This window comes from Artemia franciscana, chromosome 9 (genome assembly GCF_032884065.1).
Source record: "Artemia franciscana chromosome 9, ASM3288406v1, whole genome shotgun sequence".
NCBI lineage: Eukaryota > Metazoa > Arthropoda > Branchiopoda > Anostraca > Artemiidae > Artemia > Artemia franciscana.
The window spans coordinates 42,868,552-42,887,686 of NC_088871.1; the positions used below are offsets into that span (position 1 = coordinate 42,868,552).

Consider the following 19,135-nt stretch of genomic DNA (forward strand, 5'->3'; position numbering starts at 1 on the left):
TTAAATTTTCCCGATTATGATTGGGTTGATGGTTCTGGTTTTTCAGCCAAAGAACAGGAATCTCCATTTCTTACTTGTCTGTCTGAACATTCGCTGTTCCAAACTGTTGACCAACCTACACAGTATAGAGATGGTCATGCATCCAACATACTGGACCTAGTTATTCTTAATAATCCAGATTGGTGGACTAAAAATGAATTTCTTGCTCCTAATCATGCTGCTATCCTCACAGAATTGCCCTTGTCTACTACTCAACCTCCTCCTAAACATCACAAAGTTATTGATTACAGGCGTATCTCTGAGAGACTTGCTGACTTTGATTGGGATGCCATATTCACTTCAGATATCAAAGAATCTTGGCAGAAATTCAAAGCTGTATTGCCAGTTTTTGAAAAAGCTCACACTAGAACATTTTGGAGGAGACAGGCAAAAACACTACCCTTCATGACTTGTCTAACTAGCAAACTACTGAATAGGAAGAATCGAACCTGGAAACACTTCAAAAAAAGAAAACAGATGCAAACTATCAGAAGTATCAAAAGGCACAGAATGAGGCCACCAATTCCATCAAACAACTGAAGAAGAGACATGAAGAAAGGTTAGCTGAAAATATAAAAAATAATCCCGAGCTGTTTTGGCAGTATGCTTCTGTTAAATGTTGAAATAGGCACTCTGTCCCTGATTTGACTCATCATGGTCAGACAGTTTCAGACCCAGCTATTAAAGCCAAGATCCTAAATAACCAATTTGCATCAGCTTTTACATCAGAAACTGCTAGTAAGCTCCCGGCTCCCCCCTCATATATTGTTACTCAACCAATGCCACCTCTTGAGCTGACTGAGGAGTCTGTTATGAAACAGCTAGCTTTGTTGGATGTAAATAAATCTGCAGGGCCAGATGGCCTCCACCCCCATCTCTTGCATGAGTGCAGAACAGAAATAGTATACCCACTCTCAAAACTCATTAGACTATCTCTTGATAGCTCAAAGCTTCCTGCTGAGTGGAAAGTGGCATATATTACCCCCATTCACAAAAAGGGAAGGAAAGATTCTGTGGAAAATTACTGGCCTATTAGTATTACCTCTGTTGTTTTTAAGCTTCTTGAACATATTGTCAACAAAGCAGTTATTGAGCATCTTGATCGGAATCATCTTCTTAACAGTTCTCAACATGGTTTCTGATGCAACAGATCAGTTGACACTAATCTGCTTGAGTCATATGATTATATTACAAAACTACTGGAGTTGGGAACCCTGTTGACATGATCCTCCTTGATTTTTCAAAAGCATTCGACAAAGTTTGTCATAGGAGGCTTGAGCTTAAGCTACAATCTATTGGTTTGGAGGAAAAAATTCTTAAATGGATTTTGGATTTCTTGAGGAATTGTGTTCAGCATGTAAGACTGTTTGATGCAGATGGCAATCCTATTCTATCCTCGTCTCAGAATGTTATCAGTGGGGTTCCACAGGGTAGTGTTCTTGGCCCCACCATGTTTAATATTTTCATAAATGATGCTCCTCTAGCGCTTAAGAGAGGGATGACGTAATATGCTGATGATTCCCAGGTAATTGGTTCAGCTAGCACTCTTGAAGATACTTCCCAACTTCAAAATGACTTTGATCTCCTTAGCGTGTGGGCGAAATCTTGGCTACTCACTTTCAATGTGTCAAAATGTCATGTTTTACACTTTGGGCACAAGAATATCAGTACAACTTACTCTCTTTATGGTCAGCTCCTTTCTCCAGTAGTGACCTAGGAGTAATTGTTGACAATGATCTTAAATTTAGCACTCATGCAAAGAAGGCAGCAGCATCAGCTAGCTCATCACTAGGGCTCATAAAAAGAAAAATTTCCTCCCGTTCTCCTAAAATTCTGAGCCTTTTGTATAAAGGACTTGTTCGGCCGAGGCTTGAGACAGGCATGGTCCTTGCATCCCCCTTTTTCAAAAAAGATGCTAAAATTCTTGAAGATGTCCAGAGAAGAGCTACTAAGATGGTGAGTGGACTGCATGAGCTCCTTTACCCTACAAGGCTATGCAAGCTGAAACTCCCAACTCTGGTTTATAGAAGAAGACAGGGTGATGCCATTCTGGTTCATAAACTTATTAATACAAAGGCAGTTCCTGGTCTTCTTCCTCTGGCGTCTCAGGATTCTCGTACAAGGGGACATAACTCGAAGTTATCCAGGTATTTCTCCTCAAAGCGGCAACGCGCCCATTTTCTTACCAACCGTGTTGTCAACCTCTGGAACAAATTACTGCCAGATACCGTTGCTGCCCAAAGCACAGACAGCTTTAAGAATCATCTTGACAATGAATGGTCAAAAAAAGAATGGAAGTATAACTGGGAAGCACTCGAATCGGAATCAGCAACATCAAACCACTAGTCAAGTGTATGTATTCAACTATGTGTCATGTGTTATCAACTCTGGAGTTTCTACAAGGAAAAATCCTTATATTGCTCCAAGCTGCAATTTAAGGTAATTTAAGTTAAGACCATTTCTTCAGTGACTGACAATTCTGGTATTGGATCAGGTATTAAATCTGCAGGTGCTGCAGGGATAGTTAGACAAGATCAGATGGTGAAAGTAGAGGTAAACTGGGTTTTCAAAACACTAGCCTTGTCTACTGGGGAAGAGTGGGTTAATCCGTAATGTTTGAGGTCAGAAATGGTTAGGATTCTTAGCAGAAACATATCTCTAGAAGGATATTGGGTTTGCGTTGATATGTGTGGTAAGCTACTCCTCATGTTCAGATTTCAGTTTCCTAATTGCATTTTAGGCAAGGTTCTAAGCCTTTGCATACTTCTGCCAATTTCCCTGTGTTTTCTTGTCTTGTACTTTTTCTGGGCAGTTGCTTTCCTGATGATTATTCTTTATGTATCCTTGGTGAGGATTGGAATTGGAATAATATATGGGAGGGTAGATGAAAAATTTTTTTAATTTTAATTCCCAAGTTTTGGTTTCAATGAAGATGCAAAAAAATTTCTAGGATGGAAAAAAAGAAAATTGGATGTGTGGTAGAGTAAAAGAAGAAAAAGGGGAATAGTTAAATATATTTTAAATGAGAAATAACAGAAGTGATCTAAGCAGTGCAGGTTACCAGTGAGTGCACTATCATCACTATCTTGTTTGCTGCTAAACAAGAAGCCCCAATGGATTTTTTTCTTGTCAGTTATTCAGAGATAATAGAAATATGTGTCAAACATAAAATTTTCTAACATTATGAATAATAATAACAAATATTTTTATCAAAAGAAGTTTCCCTTGACCCTCTCCTCCTTTTGTTAAAGAAACATTAACATTATTGCCCACAAGTATTACAAATATAAGGCAAAAGTTTTGATGAAAATGTATTCATAACAAAGGTGTACACAGGTCTGACTGTTTGAGAGGTGGTAGTCAGCTTTTAGGGGGAAGATGCTGTCCTGGGGGGCAAAAACATGAAAGTGGTCTGTTAAAGTGGCCAACATTTTAAGTTTACCTGGGTGGGGGGCAGCAAGGGAGTTCTGAAACATCCTTGGTAGTACCCCCCTCCCCACCTGTCCATAAGCAATACACATATGTATAAATTTAACTTTCATACCCAATTGTTTCTGAACATACCAAATATATCAGTTAAAAATCACAGAAAATGTCAGGTTTTGTTAACAAAAGATTTTGAATTTACAGTACAATGGCATCTGAAACAGACGCACTAGACACTTCTATAGGTAAACCACTGGTTGCTGCTGATCAAAATGGGCAAAATGCAGTAGAGGATTTTGTGGATCCATGGAATGTTCCTACCTCATCCATGAAAGGAGTTGACTATGACAAGCTCATAAGTAAGTTAATATTAATTTTTAATGTTTTCTGCAAGTGTAACAATTGCCCAACAAGGAATGCCCTATCATGGAACGGGAAGGACTATCAACCTCTACCTTAAAGTACCAAGGGCATCAAGATAGAAATTTTTTTTGTTTTGTACCAAATTATAGGACTATTTATCTGAAAGCTCTGATGTTCATATTTTTTTTTTTTGGCTGTTTCAGAGTTATGTAGTTTTCAGGGTAGTTTCCCATTTTTCATCAGTATTGCCACATTACACTCTGAGAATAACAAAGCAAAAACATTTGGTTAAATTTACAACACCGTTCATCTGTGATGATTCAAACATCAACAATTTGTTGATTCTATGAAACAGGTAAACCTTCAAAGGAAAACTACACCTTCTTAAGCTGTTTGGTGCCACATGTTTTTAGCTTGTTTTTGTTGATTTTTTTTTTGCAACGTTTTTTATTTATTTATTTGGCACCACTACTACCAGAAATTAGATGCCTGAATTAGGAGATCTTCTTTATTAAAACCTAATTCTTGATTATTTTTTTTTCTAATGTTTTAAGACACTCATAGCTGTACAAGTTTTCTGATAGAAAAAGATGGGGGTTTCACTGTCCTTGGTGCTTTAACATATGTTAAAATAAGAATCGTTTTCTATTGAATGGACTAAGAGATTCTTTCAGACGGTTTGTGGTAACAGACTGTAAGTAAAAAATAAGCTATACTACGTAGTTAAACTAATACAAATTAAAAAAAGTAAAAGAAGATGGAAGATCAATCTTAAGTATACAATTAAGTCAAACCTGTTAAATTCTGAACTTAAGGGGCATATCCACAATTTTTCTTCAGGGAGATAGAGTAAAAAAAATACATATAATGCATCAAAAATTCATTTATATGCACTTGTGTTCTCTTTCAACTAGCTGGCCCAAAATTTTGGGGGGAGGGGGGGTGTTCAAACCTGTAAGATTTGGTTAGACTCGAACAGGCTAAGAGATTCTTTCATAATGGCGATCTATTAAGTAAATCACTACATTTTAAATACATGTCTACAAACGCCAATACTTCTTGCATCAGCATAACCTCATTCTCCTACTAGATTTAAAATTCACTAATTAGATTTAAAACTAAACAAAGCACGCGTGTCCATACAACAGTTGTATTTAAATGTTATGAACTTTCATCAATTTGCATAATGTTTCAATCAATTAATAATGTCAATTTATTCAGTTAATCCAGTCAATAAATTAACTCACCCAATTCGATTGGTTTAGTAACTAATAATAGTTATAATTTAGTAAAAATAACTATCTTCTTGTGTCTGAGAATCATACAGAGGTCTTTGCCTGATCTCAGTTGTTGCTTGTTAGGATAATATGAAAAAAACTTCGTTTTCTTAAAGAGTTAAAGAGGCTGCGTCCCAAAGTCGAACCTTAAAACGTACAGGAATTAGAAGAGGCAGTTGGGGGGCTGCCGCCCCCCAAACCCCCAGCTTTTAAAGACTTTTGTACAGGTTTTTTTTTTGTGGGGGGACTTCATTGTTACTAATTACTAGTTTCGGCGCAATGGTTCTCCTGTCCTCTTGTGTTTAACATTTTCGAAGTTATTCCATTATTCATTCATTTCAATTTTTTGTTAATTAAAAGAGGGCCTCTCCGAAGCCAAGAGCGGGGGGTTAGCAAAAAACAAAAAACCTGTACAAAAGAGTCTTTAAAAGCTGGGGGTTTGGGGGGCGGCAGCCCCCCAACTGCCTCTTCTAATTTCTGTACGTTTTAAGGTTCGACTTTGGGACGCAGCCTCTTTAACTCTTTAAGAAAACGAAGTTTTTTTTCATATTATTTCTGTACGTTTTTCTACAATCCATGGTGGATGTAATTTAATAATTCCTGTACTCCTCGTAAAGGAATTAGGAGAGGAACTTGGGTGGCTGCCGCCCCCTCCCGCTTTTAAATCATTGTATAAAATAGAAAAAAAAATAGATAGAATGACCGAAATGTTTCTTTTGCTCATAAGAAGCTAATATTCTGTTATCTCTCAATTGATAAGCTGTCCAGGTGTTATCAAAAGTATACACTTTTATTTTGATGTTGTTAAAAAAATCCGCCAGTAAGGGACTTGAACCCTTGACCCGAGGATTAAAAGTCCCACGCTCTACCGACTGAGCTAATCACTTGCATGTGTGTAAATGTAACTTCTTAACTTTTAAAAATTTCAAATTAACATGGGCTCTTATGGAGAGAAATGTGTTAATTAAGTAGCTAATGCGTGGTTTCTGGAAAACAGGGAAGGAGTTATCGGATCGAGCTGAAATTTCGCGGATAAGCTCCTGGGCCGTAGGGGACCTTAACTTGTGAATTTCAGCCCGATCGGACAACGTTAAAAGGGGGGTAAGGTTGGGGGGTCGAAACTTTCGGGGGGGTTAAGATTTTCCTACGAAACTTTCCAGGAAAATTACTCGGAGAATTCCGCATCGAATGAGTCTTCGTACACCCAGATCCGATGTCGGCTGTGACCTGTAGGCGTCTAGGAAAAAAAAGAAAATGAATTTTAAGTGGCTATGCATGGTTTCTGGAAAACAGGGAAGGAGTTATCGGATCGAGCTGAAATTTCGCGGATAAGCTCCTGGGCCCTAGGGGACCTTAACTTGTGAATTTCAGCCCGATCAGACAACGTTAAAGGGGGGCTGGGGTTGACGGGTCGAAACTTTCGGCCAGATTTTCCCCATGAAGGAAAAGTTGGAGGGGGGTGAAATTTGGCAGGTTTCTTAGTTGGAGCTCGGGCTACGAAATGCATCCCTCTGCGACCACTGGAACCGAAGATCGCTTAACATTGTCGTGGGTCGCCTCTTTATAGAGGCACGAGTGTGCCTCCTTGATATAATCCACAAAGAGATACACTGAGAAGCCATTGCTGAGTGGCCCAGAAGAACCTAAGCTATAGTTAGACGGCTTTGAAAAATGGTTGTTTTGTTGAAAATGACTAGAGTTGTGGGCATGGATGTTTCCATTTCCTCTAGATTTCTTGGGACTCTCAGTCTTTATTGGAGGTCCCCTAACTAAAAGATGATCATGTTGTAAAATACAGCCAAGACATGGCTTATCAAGCTTAGTGTTTGAATTTTACCGTTCTTTATTAGAGTTTGTATTATACTCATGAAGAAAATTACTATTATTCTTTCTTTTAAAACTTATTAGAAAACTTAATAATAATCTCATGCAGATGTATTTATTTCGAAAATCCTTTTTTACAGAGAAATTTGGTTGTTCTGCTATAGATGACTCACTAATTGAACGATTCAAACGAGTTGCTAAGGTTGAGGAAGTTCATCCCCTCCTAAGACGAGGTGTATTTTTTAGCCATCGAGATCTTCACGTCATCTTAGATTGTGTTGAGAAGGGGCAGAAATTCTACTTGTACACTGGTCGTGGCCCCTCCTCTGATGCAATGCACTTAGGACATTTGATTCCATTTTTGTTTACAAAGTAAGTTGTAGTTTTAGGATTATTGTCATAGTTTATGACAATTATAATTTATATATTTGTCATAGAAAATATTATATTTTGTAATATAAAAATATTGTTTGATAGCTTATAATTATGTATTTATATAAATAGTACATACTTATGCTCTAATTTTGTATTTAGTTCTATAATTTTAAGTTGATTTCATATTCATAATAATTAAAGCTAATACTAAAGAGTTGATTATGCGACTACCTAACTAAACAAATATCTTTTTAACATAACTTTGTATTTGGTTTTTTAAATCTTGTATTAATAATTATTTTAATCATTTGTTCATTTACTTGGTGCTTCGATATCTGTAGATATTATTTTTCTAAAAAAAAAAAAAATCCAACTAAAAAAACAAAGCAAACGATTATGCTCTGGATCTGAACCTGTTTTTTAGTTTGATATTTATGCTTATTTATCACGAATATATATACACTTGGCAATCATGTAAGTGGTGTTTACTATTATTTAAGGGTAGTTATTCGATGATACCGTTGGATCATGTAAGGGATATTTTTGATGATGTAGAGGAGTCATGTAACGGATTTTTTTTTTTTTTTTTTTTTTTTAAGTGCGGATTTTATATTTTCTCTGGTATTTTTTCAAAATAGCAGACAATCATTAATGGCTATTGGCAAAGGTTACGAATAGTGGCTCTCCAGAAGGAGACATACAAGGACAAAAAGAGAGGCGTTTTTAGATTGCTAATTTTATGCTCCTTTTTATGAACTTGTTCGCGTTTTTGGCAATTCATACCCACCCTCCCCTCTATATAGCCTTAGGCTATATACAAAAAAAAAAAAAAATAAAAGTTGCTCCATTATATTCCCTATTTTATGCTCTTTTTCATTATAATAGTCGTTGCCCTGGTAATGCCCCCCCATTCCATTGATGGAAACATATATAGCCCTAATAATATAGTTGTTTATTGTTCTTTCAATCGATTGGTCTGTTGTGAAATCAGTTACTCTCTATCGACTTCAAGATATTCAGTTTAGCCGGAGTGTTTTCTGAATATTGGATAAAATAAACTATTTTAAATGAGTTAAAAATGTAAGTAATAATAAAAGGAAACGTGATGATCCGATCAATATAAATATATCCTAGTTTTTATATAGCGAAGAGATATATAAGATAATTAAGGGGGAGGGTGAATTGTAAAAATGTAAACAAAACTGTGAAATTGCGCATAAAATTAACAATCTAAGAATGTCTCTTTTTATAGCACTTGGTATTAACCAAGTGTCATATAGCAATCGCAAATTCTGTCGGTCTGTCTGTTGGTCCTGGTTTTGCTACTTTAGGCACTTCCAGGTAAGCTAGGACGATGAAATTTGGCAAGCGTATCTGGGACCGGACCATATTAAATTAGAAATAGTTTTCTATTTCCCCGATAGTTTTCCCGCTCGTTTTCCCGATTTGGCCATCCGGGGGGGGGGGGGGGAGTGGGGGCCGGTTAATTCGGGAAAAATAGAAAATATGAAGTATTTTTAACTTATGAGCGGGTGATGGGATCTTAATGAAATTCGATGTTTGGAATGATATTGTGTCTCAGAGGTCTTATTTTAAATCCCGACCGGATCTGGTGACATTAGGGGGGGGATTTGGGAGAGGGGAACCTAAAACTTGGAAAACACTTAGAGTGGAGGGATCGGGATGAAACTTGGTGGGAAAAATAAGCACAAGTCCAAGATACATGATTGACATAACCGAAATGGATCCGCTCTCTTTGGGGTAGTTGGGGGTGGGGTTAATTCTGAAAAATTAGAACAAAATGAGGTATTTTTAACTTACGAACGGGTGATCGAACCTCAATGAAATTTGATATTTAGAAGGATATCGTGTCTCAAAGCTTTTATTTTAAATCCTGACCAGATCTGGCGACATTGGGGGAAGTTTAGGGTGGGGGAACCTAAAATCATGGAAAACGCTTAGATTGGAGGGGTCGGGATGAAACTTGGTGGGAAAAATAAGCAGAAGTCTTACATGCGTGATTTACATAATCGGAATGGATCTGCTCTATTGCTGGAGGGGGGTAATTCTGAAAAATAAGAAATAATTACTTATTTTTAACTTACGAAGGAGTGATCGGATCTTCATGAAACTTCATATTTAGAAGGACCTCGTAACTCAGATCTCTTATTTTAAATCTCAACCGGATCAAGCGTAATTGGGGGGGGGGGGGGCAGTTGGGGTGACTGGAATCTTAGAAAATACTTATACTAATATACTTCTCTTGAGGCGTTCTACTTAAAGCCTTTTCGCAGGTTATCTTAGTGACTTGACTATATAGGTGAGCCATTCGAAAGAGGAGAATTTTTCCAGTAGATTCAAAATGTCTTTTTAATTATTTGCATTAGAAATTCAAAACCACGGTTTAAGAAAGCTGTGCTTAAACATGGTATTGACAATGCATTCATTAATTTTCTATATGAGCTTTGTTAAAATTCAATTGAAGACAATGATCAACTGCAAGAAGTAGTTAAGAGACATACAAAGCAACGTCGCTCACTTGTACATGCCCCCAATTTTGCAAAAAGAAAGGTTTAAAAGGTTTTAAAAGAAATCGGCTTGCTCAAGCGGTTGATAGTTTCTTTTCATTGTTACTGCCGATCATTGCAGGACCTGTAAACAATATTCTTTAGATGGCTAAACCTCACTGATTGACGTCAATTGAACTCGCTCTTTTACCAACAGAGCACTAAAAAGGCTAAGGATATTAAGGTGAAGATTCCAGGGAATGCTGAGAGAAATGTCGAATTAAACCTAAACACAATGAAAATGCAGGCTGTCCAAAGGGTGTATCCCAGGAAGGACTTAGGCTATTGAGTTGGGGCTTTAAGTAATTACCTATTATTAACTACCCGCAGCTTACCAATCGCTTATATTAACTTCTGGAAGATTAAAAAAAACTTCTTTTTTTAAACAATTGGATATCCGCATTTTGTAAGTTTTTACGCAAGTGTGTCCATGCAAAGTAAAATCTAACAGTGACAAACAAAAAATAACCTAAAAAACCAATATGCTTAATAAAGGAAACAAAAAGTGCTTTAATTTATAGGGTAAAAATTCCATTAAACCTTACAGACCGGGACATAAATGACGACCGTGACATAGGGTATATAAATGACGACCGGGACACTTAAAGAGAAATTACAGACCGGGACACCGGGACACAAATGACGACCGGGACACCGAGACAGAGGGAATATAAATGACGACAAACAATCGTGGTTTTTTAAGGGGAGGGGATCGTATCTATTGCATCTTGTCCTATCTATTCTATCTTGTCCTATCTATCTATTTCTATATCAGGAAGTCTGGATCCTCTCCTCTGAATTTATCTGAAATGTCTCTGAATATCTGAAACATGTGTCTAAATTTTAAAATAGATTTAAGCACTTTCCTGCTAAAGTTGGTTGAAGCGGTGAGGTAGGGGGGGGGGGAATGCCTAGGAAAATCACAATTTCCATGCCTTATTTTATCAACCTACTTGCTCCCCTAAATTCAAGCCTAGCCTATCAGTGTTGAAAGTTTTACAAATGTTCTTCTGAAAAGCTGGTTCTGGAGTGGAATTGCAGGGGCCAAGCGCTCTCTTTGTGCCCCCAATAGTATTCTTTGAAAATCCTTGTAGGATTTCACTCCAAGCAAAGAACAACATGCATACGCGTCTGTTCAAACAGATATGTATTGTTACGTGGCTCAGTTTATTCAGTGTCTCTCTTATCCTATTTTAGCCCCGATCACAGGCGAAGAAATCATTCTGTAGCTCTACATCGTCCATAATTTGCAGAAAATACGTTCCCACGAATTTTGCCGTGGGGGATAAAAAAATTGGTAGTTTGAATAGGTTTATTACAAAATCATGGGAGCTGACATATTGCCCTCCCTCCATCCCCCCAACCAAAAAAAAATGTTAACGATATTCTATCTAATATCGTTATTGTCGTTTGGAAATGATTTTGGAAATCATTCCAAAAATCATGGGAATTCAGTTTAATAGCTCTCTCCAGGGGGTCTTATTCGCGATGGGGTGGGAGTGGGTCGGGGAAGAGGGTTAAGTGGGAGAATCTTTCAGTGGAAGAATTTATCATGATGGAAGAAAATTTTCATGAAGGGAGTGCAGGATTTTTTAGCATTATTTAAAAAGAAACAATGAGAAAATGAATAAAAAATACTTTTCACCTGGAAGTAATTAGTAGCATTAAAACTTAAAACGAGCATAAAATATTACGTATAAAAGAAGGTTTTATCCTCTACAATACCTTGCTCTTTACGCTAAAGCATTTTTAGTAGTTTCAAATATTTAATCTACGGATTTTGTGATTCAGGGTCATTCTTAAAGATTTGGGATGAAATTCAAGTTTTAGTGTACAGAGCGAGGTATTGACGAGGGGGCAAACCCCCTCTTATACATAATAAAAAAAAAGTAAATATATAGCCCAATTTATGTATTTCCCATGCCTTAAATTGAATCAACGTTGACGTAATCAAGAAACGGAAAAACACATGTGAAATATATCATTTGGGCTATATATTTGCACGTTGGGGAAGGTGGGAGGATAAAATATAATTGAAGCGCCTTCAAAACGTGTTAACTAGAATTCTTCTACACATTATGAAGTAAGAATTGTTTTCTTAACATATCTCCTTCTCAACAGTGCCAATTCTAGGCTTATACCAAAAAGATCCTTGAATTCATTCAATATATTTTCTTGATAATCATCTTTGAATCTAAAATACAATTTATGAACAATTACGTCAGCTATTCCGAAAGTAATTTTTGTTTTGAAATAAAAAAAGCAAGATGATTTGTTTTTTAAGTTACGCTTTTGGGATCTACACCCTTAGCCTAAAATTCATCGCAGTTTATCGCCTGTTGCCAAAACTGGATTTGATTTTTTTTTTTTACATTTTCATTTTTCAGTTCTTGTCAGTTTGGATGTCGCCAAATCAAAAAGTTTTTAAGACTTTTTGGGAAAAATTGAGCTTACAGCCCGCCCTTTTAAACTAAACAGACTATATTGACTTTTTCAAAAGATTTCTTAACAGAGTAAACGTAGGAAAAACAAAGAAAAAGAAAAAAAGCAGTCAGCAAAAAAAGGCAGAAAAATAAAAAAAAATCGGTTTAGTATCTTCGAAATGTATTCACTACCATTTTTCTGCATATTATGAATAAGAATTGTTTTCTTATTACGTTTCCTTCTCAATAGGCCCAGTTCTAGGCTTATACCATATTTTGTTTTCTTTTTCATTTTCGTCTAATGTAAATACTAAAATAAGGTACTGGTAAAAATCAGTCAGTGAAAAAAAGAGAAAATCGTAAAAATTTCTGTTGAGAACGCCGTTCAGCCGTCATCAGTGAAGGAATAAGATTTTTTTTTTATACGAAGTTACTAAAGTTTAAAGTCTAACAGACAATTTTTACAAATTTGACGAAACAAAAACTAACACAAGAAGTCCCTTTCTTGAATAACGGTGAAAAAACAGTTGAACATTAAGCCCATATTAAGTGGCATATTAAATTATCAAATGGAAAAATTTGTGGTCTAGATTTTTTGAGAGGAGGTCGTGGCCCAGCTATTTGTAATTTTATACCCTTTTCCATTGATATGTGTTCTTCGTTGTTTCTTCGTTCTCTTATGTTTTGTCACCCTTAGCTAATCTGGTCTCAGGAAGTAAAATTGATTTTCTTTTGCCCTAGCTTGTTCTCACGGTATTTGGAAGTCTTCTTTTTTCACTCAACAGAAATAATCAGGAAGGGGTTTTTAAAAAATTAAAATTAATTTTGCTGTACCTTTTATAACTTACTACTGAGTCTCAATAAATATCCCCCCTCCCCCTTCCGTCATGGATATTACAGAATCTTGTTTTAATTTTTATTCATTTTAAGTACTAATGGTATGAAATTTTACTCCTTTACTTCATTTGTCTAAAACTGCTAGATTCTATTAATTCTAGATAATCTATAGCAGCGTACATAAAAGGCGTCAATGCATATTTTATTGGAAAGCTGGCCAAGTTGGCTCCCCAAAAAATCGTTTAGTATCCAAAATAGAACCTATTGTTTTGTTATATAGAGGACGTCATTGTAAATTACAACAATTAGATTTGATCAAGGGCTTTGACGGAGGTAGAGATTAAAGCGTTCTTTTGGCGTGCTGAAAGTAATTAGTACAAATAAGAACCTATACTCACCCTCCAGCTGCTGAACGTACTGTTTGACGTCTAGCCGTGACGAAGGTTTTTTTAAAGCCGTTGTCAAGGTTGGATGGGCTAAAACCAGTCCTGGTTTTCAAAATCATGTCTAGGGTGTTAATTCTCCTGGATGTATGAGGTGTCAACCGTGGTGTTAGAAAAGATCCCCTGAGGACCAAACGAGGTGGGAAAATAAGTTATCTTGCTAGTACTCCTTCTGAGGATTAAGCATTGCTGAAGGATGGGGAGTAGAGATAGACTCTCCCCTCACTTTTGACAGACGAGTGTTGCCTGTCCAATCCGATCTTGATATGATGAATCAATCTTGACGATTGATGAAGCTGGCGTTCTTGATATGGTGGAAACTAATGATGGGCACCTTGACACTACCAAGGAAGACTTATTCTATGAAGGCAAAAAAGAGATGGGAAACCCCTATCCCGGGGTACCAAACCTGAAAGGGCGTTAATAGTTGTGTGGTAATTGTTTCATTCTTTCTTTTTACGTGGGGGGAATGGGCAGCAGTTTTGACTCAGCTTTTTTAGGTTTGTCCACATTAGTAATAATTATGTTAATAGTAACAATAAGGACTTTGATTTCTTTCTAAAACATGAAAATATCTGGAGTTAATCAGCTTGCCTTCAGAATATCCCCAGATTTGTTTTTCTCAGCAGAGAAAGATGCTTCAGACAGTGAAATTTTTATCTTCCTGACCTAACAGGAATTATATAACAGTCTGCAAATGGCCTTTATACAATCCTTTTTTGTATCCATTTTCATTTTCTTTGAAATTTCAATCTGTCGAAGTTGCAATCTCCTTGACTTTAGACGCTAAAAGCTTTTTCTGAATGATCCTCATAAAAGCTTATTTTTTATTCACTTTTTTAAAGTTGCCATCTCCAGGTATGGAAAAAGTTCCAAAGCTGCCAGTAGCAGAATTCACCAGAATTCCAAAAGCTGCCAAATCTACCAACAAATTTCAAAATCCGCCAACAAATTTCACTAGGTCATGAAAGATGCCAAGTATAATTGCTACTCATCTACCCCAATTTTCCATGGCGGGCCATCTCCCTGGCTACAGGCACTAAGACAGTCCGCGAATGGCCTCCCTACGGTTTTTTTTCAGATTCTGTTTTTTAAATGGCCGCAGGAGGCTTGATATTTTTTTTGTATTGCCATAGGAGGCACTAAAGTATTTTAGAAATGGTCTTGATAGAATTGTTTTCTTATATTCTTTATTTTTTAGATGGTTACAGGAAGTTTTTGATGTTCCACTTATAATCCAAATTACTGATGACGAGAAATATTACTGGAAACACTTAAATTTAAAAGAAGTAAAAGAAATGGCAGTCAAAAATATAAAAGATATTATAGCTATTTGCTTTCACCCAGACAAGACGTTCATTTTCAGAAATTTTGAGTATATGGGGTAATTATTCTTTTATGTCTTTTTCACTATTTTATCAGTTTTATGTCAACAAGAAAACAGATAAATTGAGAGTAAAAGATATAAGTCAGGATATAATAACATTACCGTGTCTATGTAATAACATTACCATGTCTATGGTGGATGTTAGTTATAACAACTTATAGTTTTAGCATAGTAGCATGACCCATTAAAAATATCGGAAAAATGCATTAAAAATTTAATTATTAATTAATACAAAATAAAATAAAACAATCAATAAAAAAATGAGAGAATTCCTCAGCATTTAATCTATGAATAAACACTGAAGGATAGTATTAACTTCTTAAAATACATCAAAGAATATACGTTTAGACAAAGGCTGACGATTTTATTGCGTTAAATATATAAGACGCAATTGCGTTTGATATATAGAACCTCATAATTTTGAACGTTTGGCATATAAAATGTTTAAAGTTATACTATGTTTTCTGTAACTTGCAACCAGATATTCTCCAATTCGTGTGAAAATGGGTCATATTTCTGCTACCTGCTCTAGCCAGCAAATTTGCTCTCGATGCGGAGAAGGAGGTCATGGCTCTAGCCCCGACCAGTTCTTTGGAAACCCTATAGCTTGCCATTCCTTCAAGTGCCCCACAATAATAAAAATCGTCAGTGAGCTGAAGCGGCCCAATGTCTAATAGCCCAGCCTGTATCAAAATTACGTCATGGAACATGAACGGAGGAGTCCCCAACAAACTTGCCACAATTCAAAAATATTGTGCAGACTGTGACATTATGTCTATACAAGAACATATGCTCTCTCCTCACAATATTTCTCTTCTAAAATTCTCGAACAAACTTACTTTTTATTTTGAGCCCCAAAAATTCGGTCTTTCGGACGCCCCTCCGGTGGCTTGGCAATTATTTGCCACCCTTATATTGAAAGTAAGGTGTTATTTACGCATGATCACTTCTTGGCTATATCTTCCGGCAGTATCGCATTCTTCAACGTATATCTTCCTACAAACTACCATGATGACAAATCGGAGCGAAAGTTTATGAACGCAGTTCGCGAACTAGCGAAGTGCCTGAAGTCTGTGACCCAGAGAGATTTGCATTGCCTAGTCCTGGGGGACTTCAACTGCAACCTGCTTGACAGCATGTGTGCCTGTAGTCAGCTTCTAAACGGCATCTTTGATGACAAACTTATCATCCTCCCAAAAGACAGTGATTACTCCTTCGTTCATAATTCTGGATCTGTTTCAAGCATTGACCATACGGCCTGCTCCAAGAATATTAACGGAAGTGTAACTGTTCTAAAAGACGCTGTCTTCGCTGATCACTTACCCCTACTGGCATCTCTAAGCATAAAACCAGCTCTGCGTCAACCCAAGAACGACAAGTGGAAAGTAGTAAGTGAATGGGATAAAGTTAATGCTACTTTGTATCATCAGGTGCTGAACTCACTTCTTGTAAAGATACGAATCCCCTTCCATTTACTCCAAGTGAATTCGAATTTTGATCCCGCGGATGCGAGAGTACTCATCAATTTTTTTTGTGCCGAGATTACTCACTCGCTTCTCATAGCTGAAAAAAAGCAGTTCCTACTAGAAAGGCTAAAATGAAAACAGAAATTCACAAATTCTCGCAAAATCCGGCCCTAGTTAAGTGTTGCAACGATGCTAAGTTTTGGTTTAGAATCTGGCAAGATTGTGATAGGCCCAAATCTAGTCCTGTTAACTCTGTCTGTTTATTGACTAAACGAAAATTTGACAAGCAACTGAAAGCTCATGGTACCAAATTAAAAGAAGAGTACTCCTCCAGAATCGTAAGTGACCCAAAACAAATCTGGAAAGCCCGGCTGAGCGAACCGGTTGCCAAAAAACCCCGTGATTTGATAAGCGAAAAAGATTGGGGATCGTACTTTTCCAACGAATTCAGTGCCCCCGACCCAAATACGTCTAATCCCTTCGTGAACCGGTTAGAATCGGTATTATCCAGCCACTGTGTCCCTGATTTTGTCGTTACTTACGGAAGCGTACATGAAGCTATTTTAAAGCTGAAGAAGAAACATTCCCGTGGTGTAGACGAACTGTGCGCGCTAAAGCTGCTACACGGTACTACTATGCTTATTGAATATCTGACGCTGCTACTCCAGATTATTTTCACCACTGGTATAGTGCCTGACTCTTTTTGTGTCGGTTTGCTCTCGCCCATCCTTAAAAAAGGGAAACCAACAGACCAATGCTCCTCGTACAGGCCAATCACTGTTGCTCCAGTGCTCTGTAAAGTTCTAGAGATCTTAGTCTCAAAAGAAATTCAATATTCGTGCCGAATGCCTGACCACCAGTTCGGTTTCCGACCGGGTCTGGGTTGTGCTCACGCTCTCTTCAGTCTTGCCGCTATTCTAGCAGATTCTCACGAATCTGGTGACCCTATAGTGATTGGTGCTTTTGATGTGAGTTGAGCGTTTGATTCGTCGATTCACGCTCAGGCCCTTTTAGCCGCTTACCAGCAAGGTGTAAACCTCCGTGTCACTAGCGTACTGTACGATATGTATTGCCGTTTCAAAGCGCGTATAAAAATAGGTAACCGCATCACGTCAGTGGTTGTTCCAGTAAACAAAGGTGTCCGCCAGGGTTCATTATTATCCCCAAGTTTGTACAATAACAGTGTTTTAAATGCCCAGGCATGTGTAAATGTTTCATGTATCTCCAAGAATATAAATGTGTCGCTACTTACATATGCGGACAATCTAATAAATCTAAGTCGGTCTATTAGGGGTCTACAATCGAACTTCTCGATCCTGCGTGATGAATACCGAAAGATCGGCCTGGCTTTCAATACTTCTAAATCTGCAGTTCTTTTTTTCAACGATAGTCCTTCTCAGCCTGAACACCTCCTGCTGGGTAGCGAGTCAATTACCGTTCATCTCAAGTCGTGTATCTGGGTTTACCCATAGGCTGTTATCTTAATGAAACTCGTCTACTGCTCGTCAAACACGTCGAGAAAAAAACTCCTCACCGCGTATGGGTCTATCGTCGCCAGCAGACTCCTCTTATGCCGAAAGTATCTCGCGAATATGTATAACGCTGTCCCACTGCCGTATATTTTATATATCGCACCATTGTGGTATTTATTAACTGACACCCAAAAACGCAAACTCCGGTCCCTTTATTTTAGGTTCGCGAAGTTTCTGCTGCGATGCCCGTTGTGGACGAGAAATACTTATATGATTGATAAACACAGGTCCCATTATCGATTGATAAACACATTGCAGACCCCAGTATCGCGGTAAACCGGTTGATTTCTAATTTCCAGGCAAAATGGAACCACCCCTGGCTTAAACATTTCTACAGTTCTTGATTATGTATTTTTCCATGTTGTGTTTTAAATTTCTCTCCGTTTTTCTTCTCTTTTTTTCTTTTCTTTTTTTTTTTTTTCATTGTACTCCGTTTTGTTCCATGTGAAAAATACGGGTAATAAATATTTTACTTACTTACTTACTATCCTTATGGATAGATGCAACCAGCGGCGTCCTACAAGGTAAGTGTTTTCGGTTCTGTCTTGTTCGTCATGTACATAGACATTTGCATAAACGCCAGTTCCCAAACCTGCGAAAAGGACCTAGGTGTGATTCTGAGCTTGGGCCTCAAACCAGAAAAGCACACGGCCTGGTTGTGCGTAAAGCATCAAATACTCTCTGGCTATTCAATCACTCCCTACGACACCTTGACATTCACTCAAAGATCTCAGCATACACAAGCTACGTCAGGCCACAGCTTGAAAACGCCACTGTCATCTGGTCGCCATATCTCAAAAAGGATATTGATAGAATAGAACGAGTCCAGAAACGCTTTTTAAAAGGACTTGAAGGATTTAGAAACCTTCCGTATGACGAAGCTCTAAAGATGGCTCACTCTCCATAAACTTGAGACAAGAAGAACGATCTTAGACTTAAAACCCTCTTCAAGATAGTTCTCGAGAATTTTGGGAACGTAAAAGACAAGCTTGTTCAAACAACTCCCCAAAGTAACACAAGATCGCACAGTCTGCAATTGGAGCCTCTGAAGATGAAGATTATAAGATCTAATTCTTACCATCATTCGTTCATAACCCGTGTCATCAGGATCTGGAATGAACTGCCATTCCCAGTCGAAAAGATGAAATCACTGGAAGCCTTCTCCAATAGCCTAGA

At 37.4% G+C, this 19,135-nt stretch overlaps 1 protein-coding gene across 3 annotated transcripts in view; it reads left to right on the forward strand.

The window, feature by feature from the left end:
- Nucleotides 1-19,135, forward strand: part of LOC136031443 (tryptophan--tRNA ligase, cytoplasmic-like) — a 71,694-nt gene that overhangs the window by 46,402 nt on the left and 6,157 nt on the right. For 2 of the 3 annotated variants that reach the window (XM_065711034.1, XM_065711035.1), the window contains exons 2-4: nt 3,670-3,824; nt 7,070-7,301; nt 14,776-14,958. In XM_065711034.1, coding sequence (XP_065567106.1) covers nt 3,670-3,824; nt 7,070-7,301; nt 14,776-14,958 — 570 coding nt within the window. The remainder of the gene's footprint in view (nt 1-3,669; nt 3,825-7,069; nt 7,302-14,775; nt 14,959-19,135) is intronic. The other variant, XM_065711036.1, reaches the window with a different exon arrangement.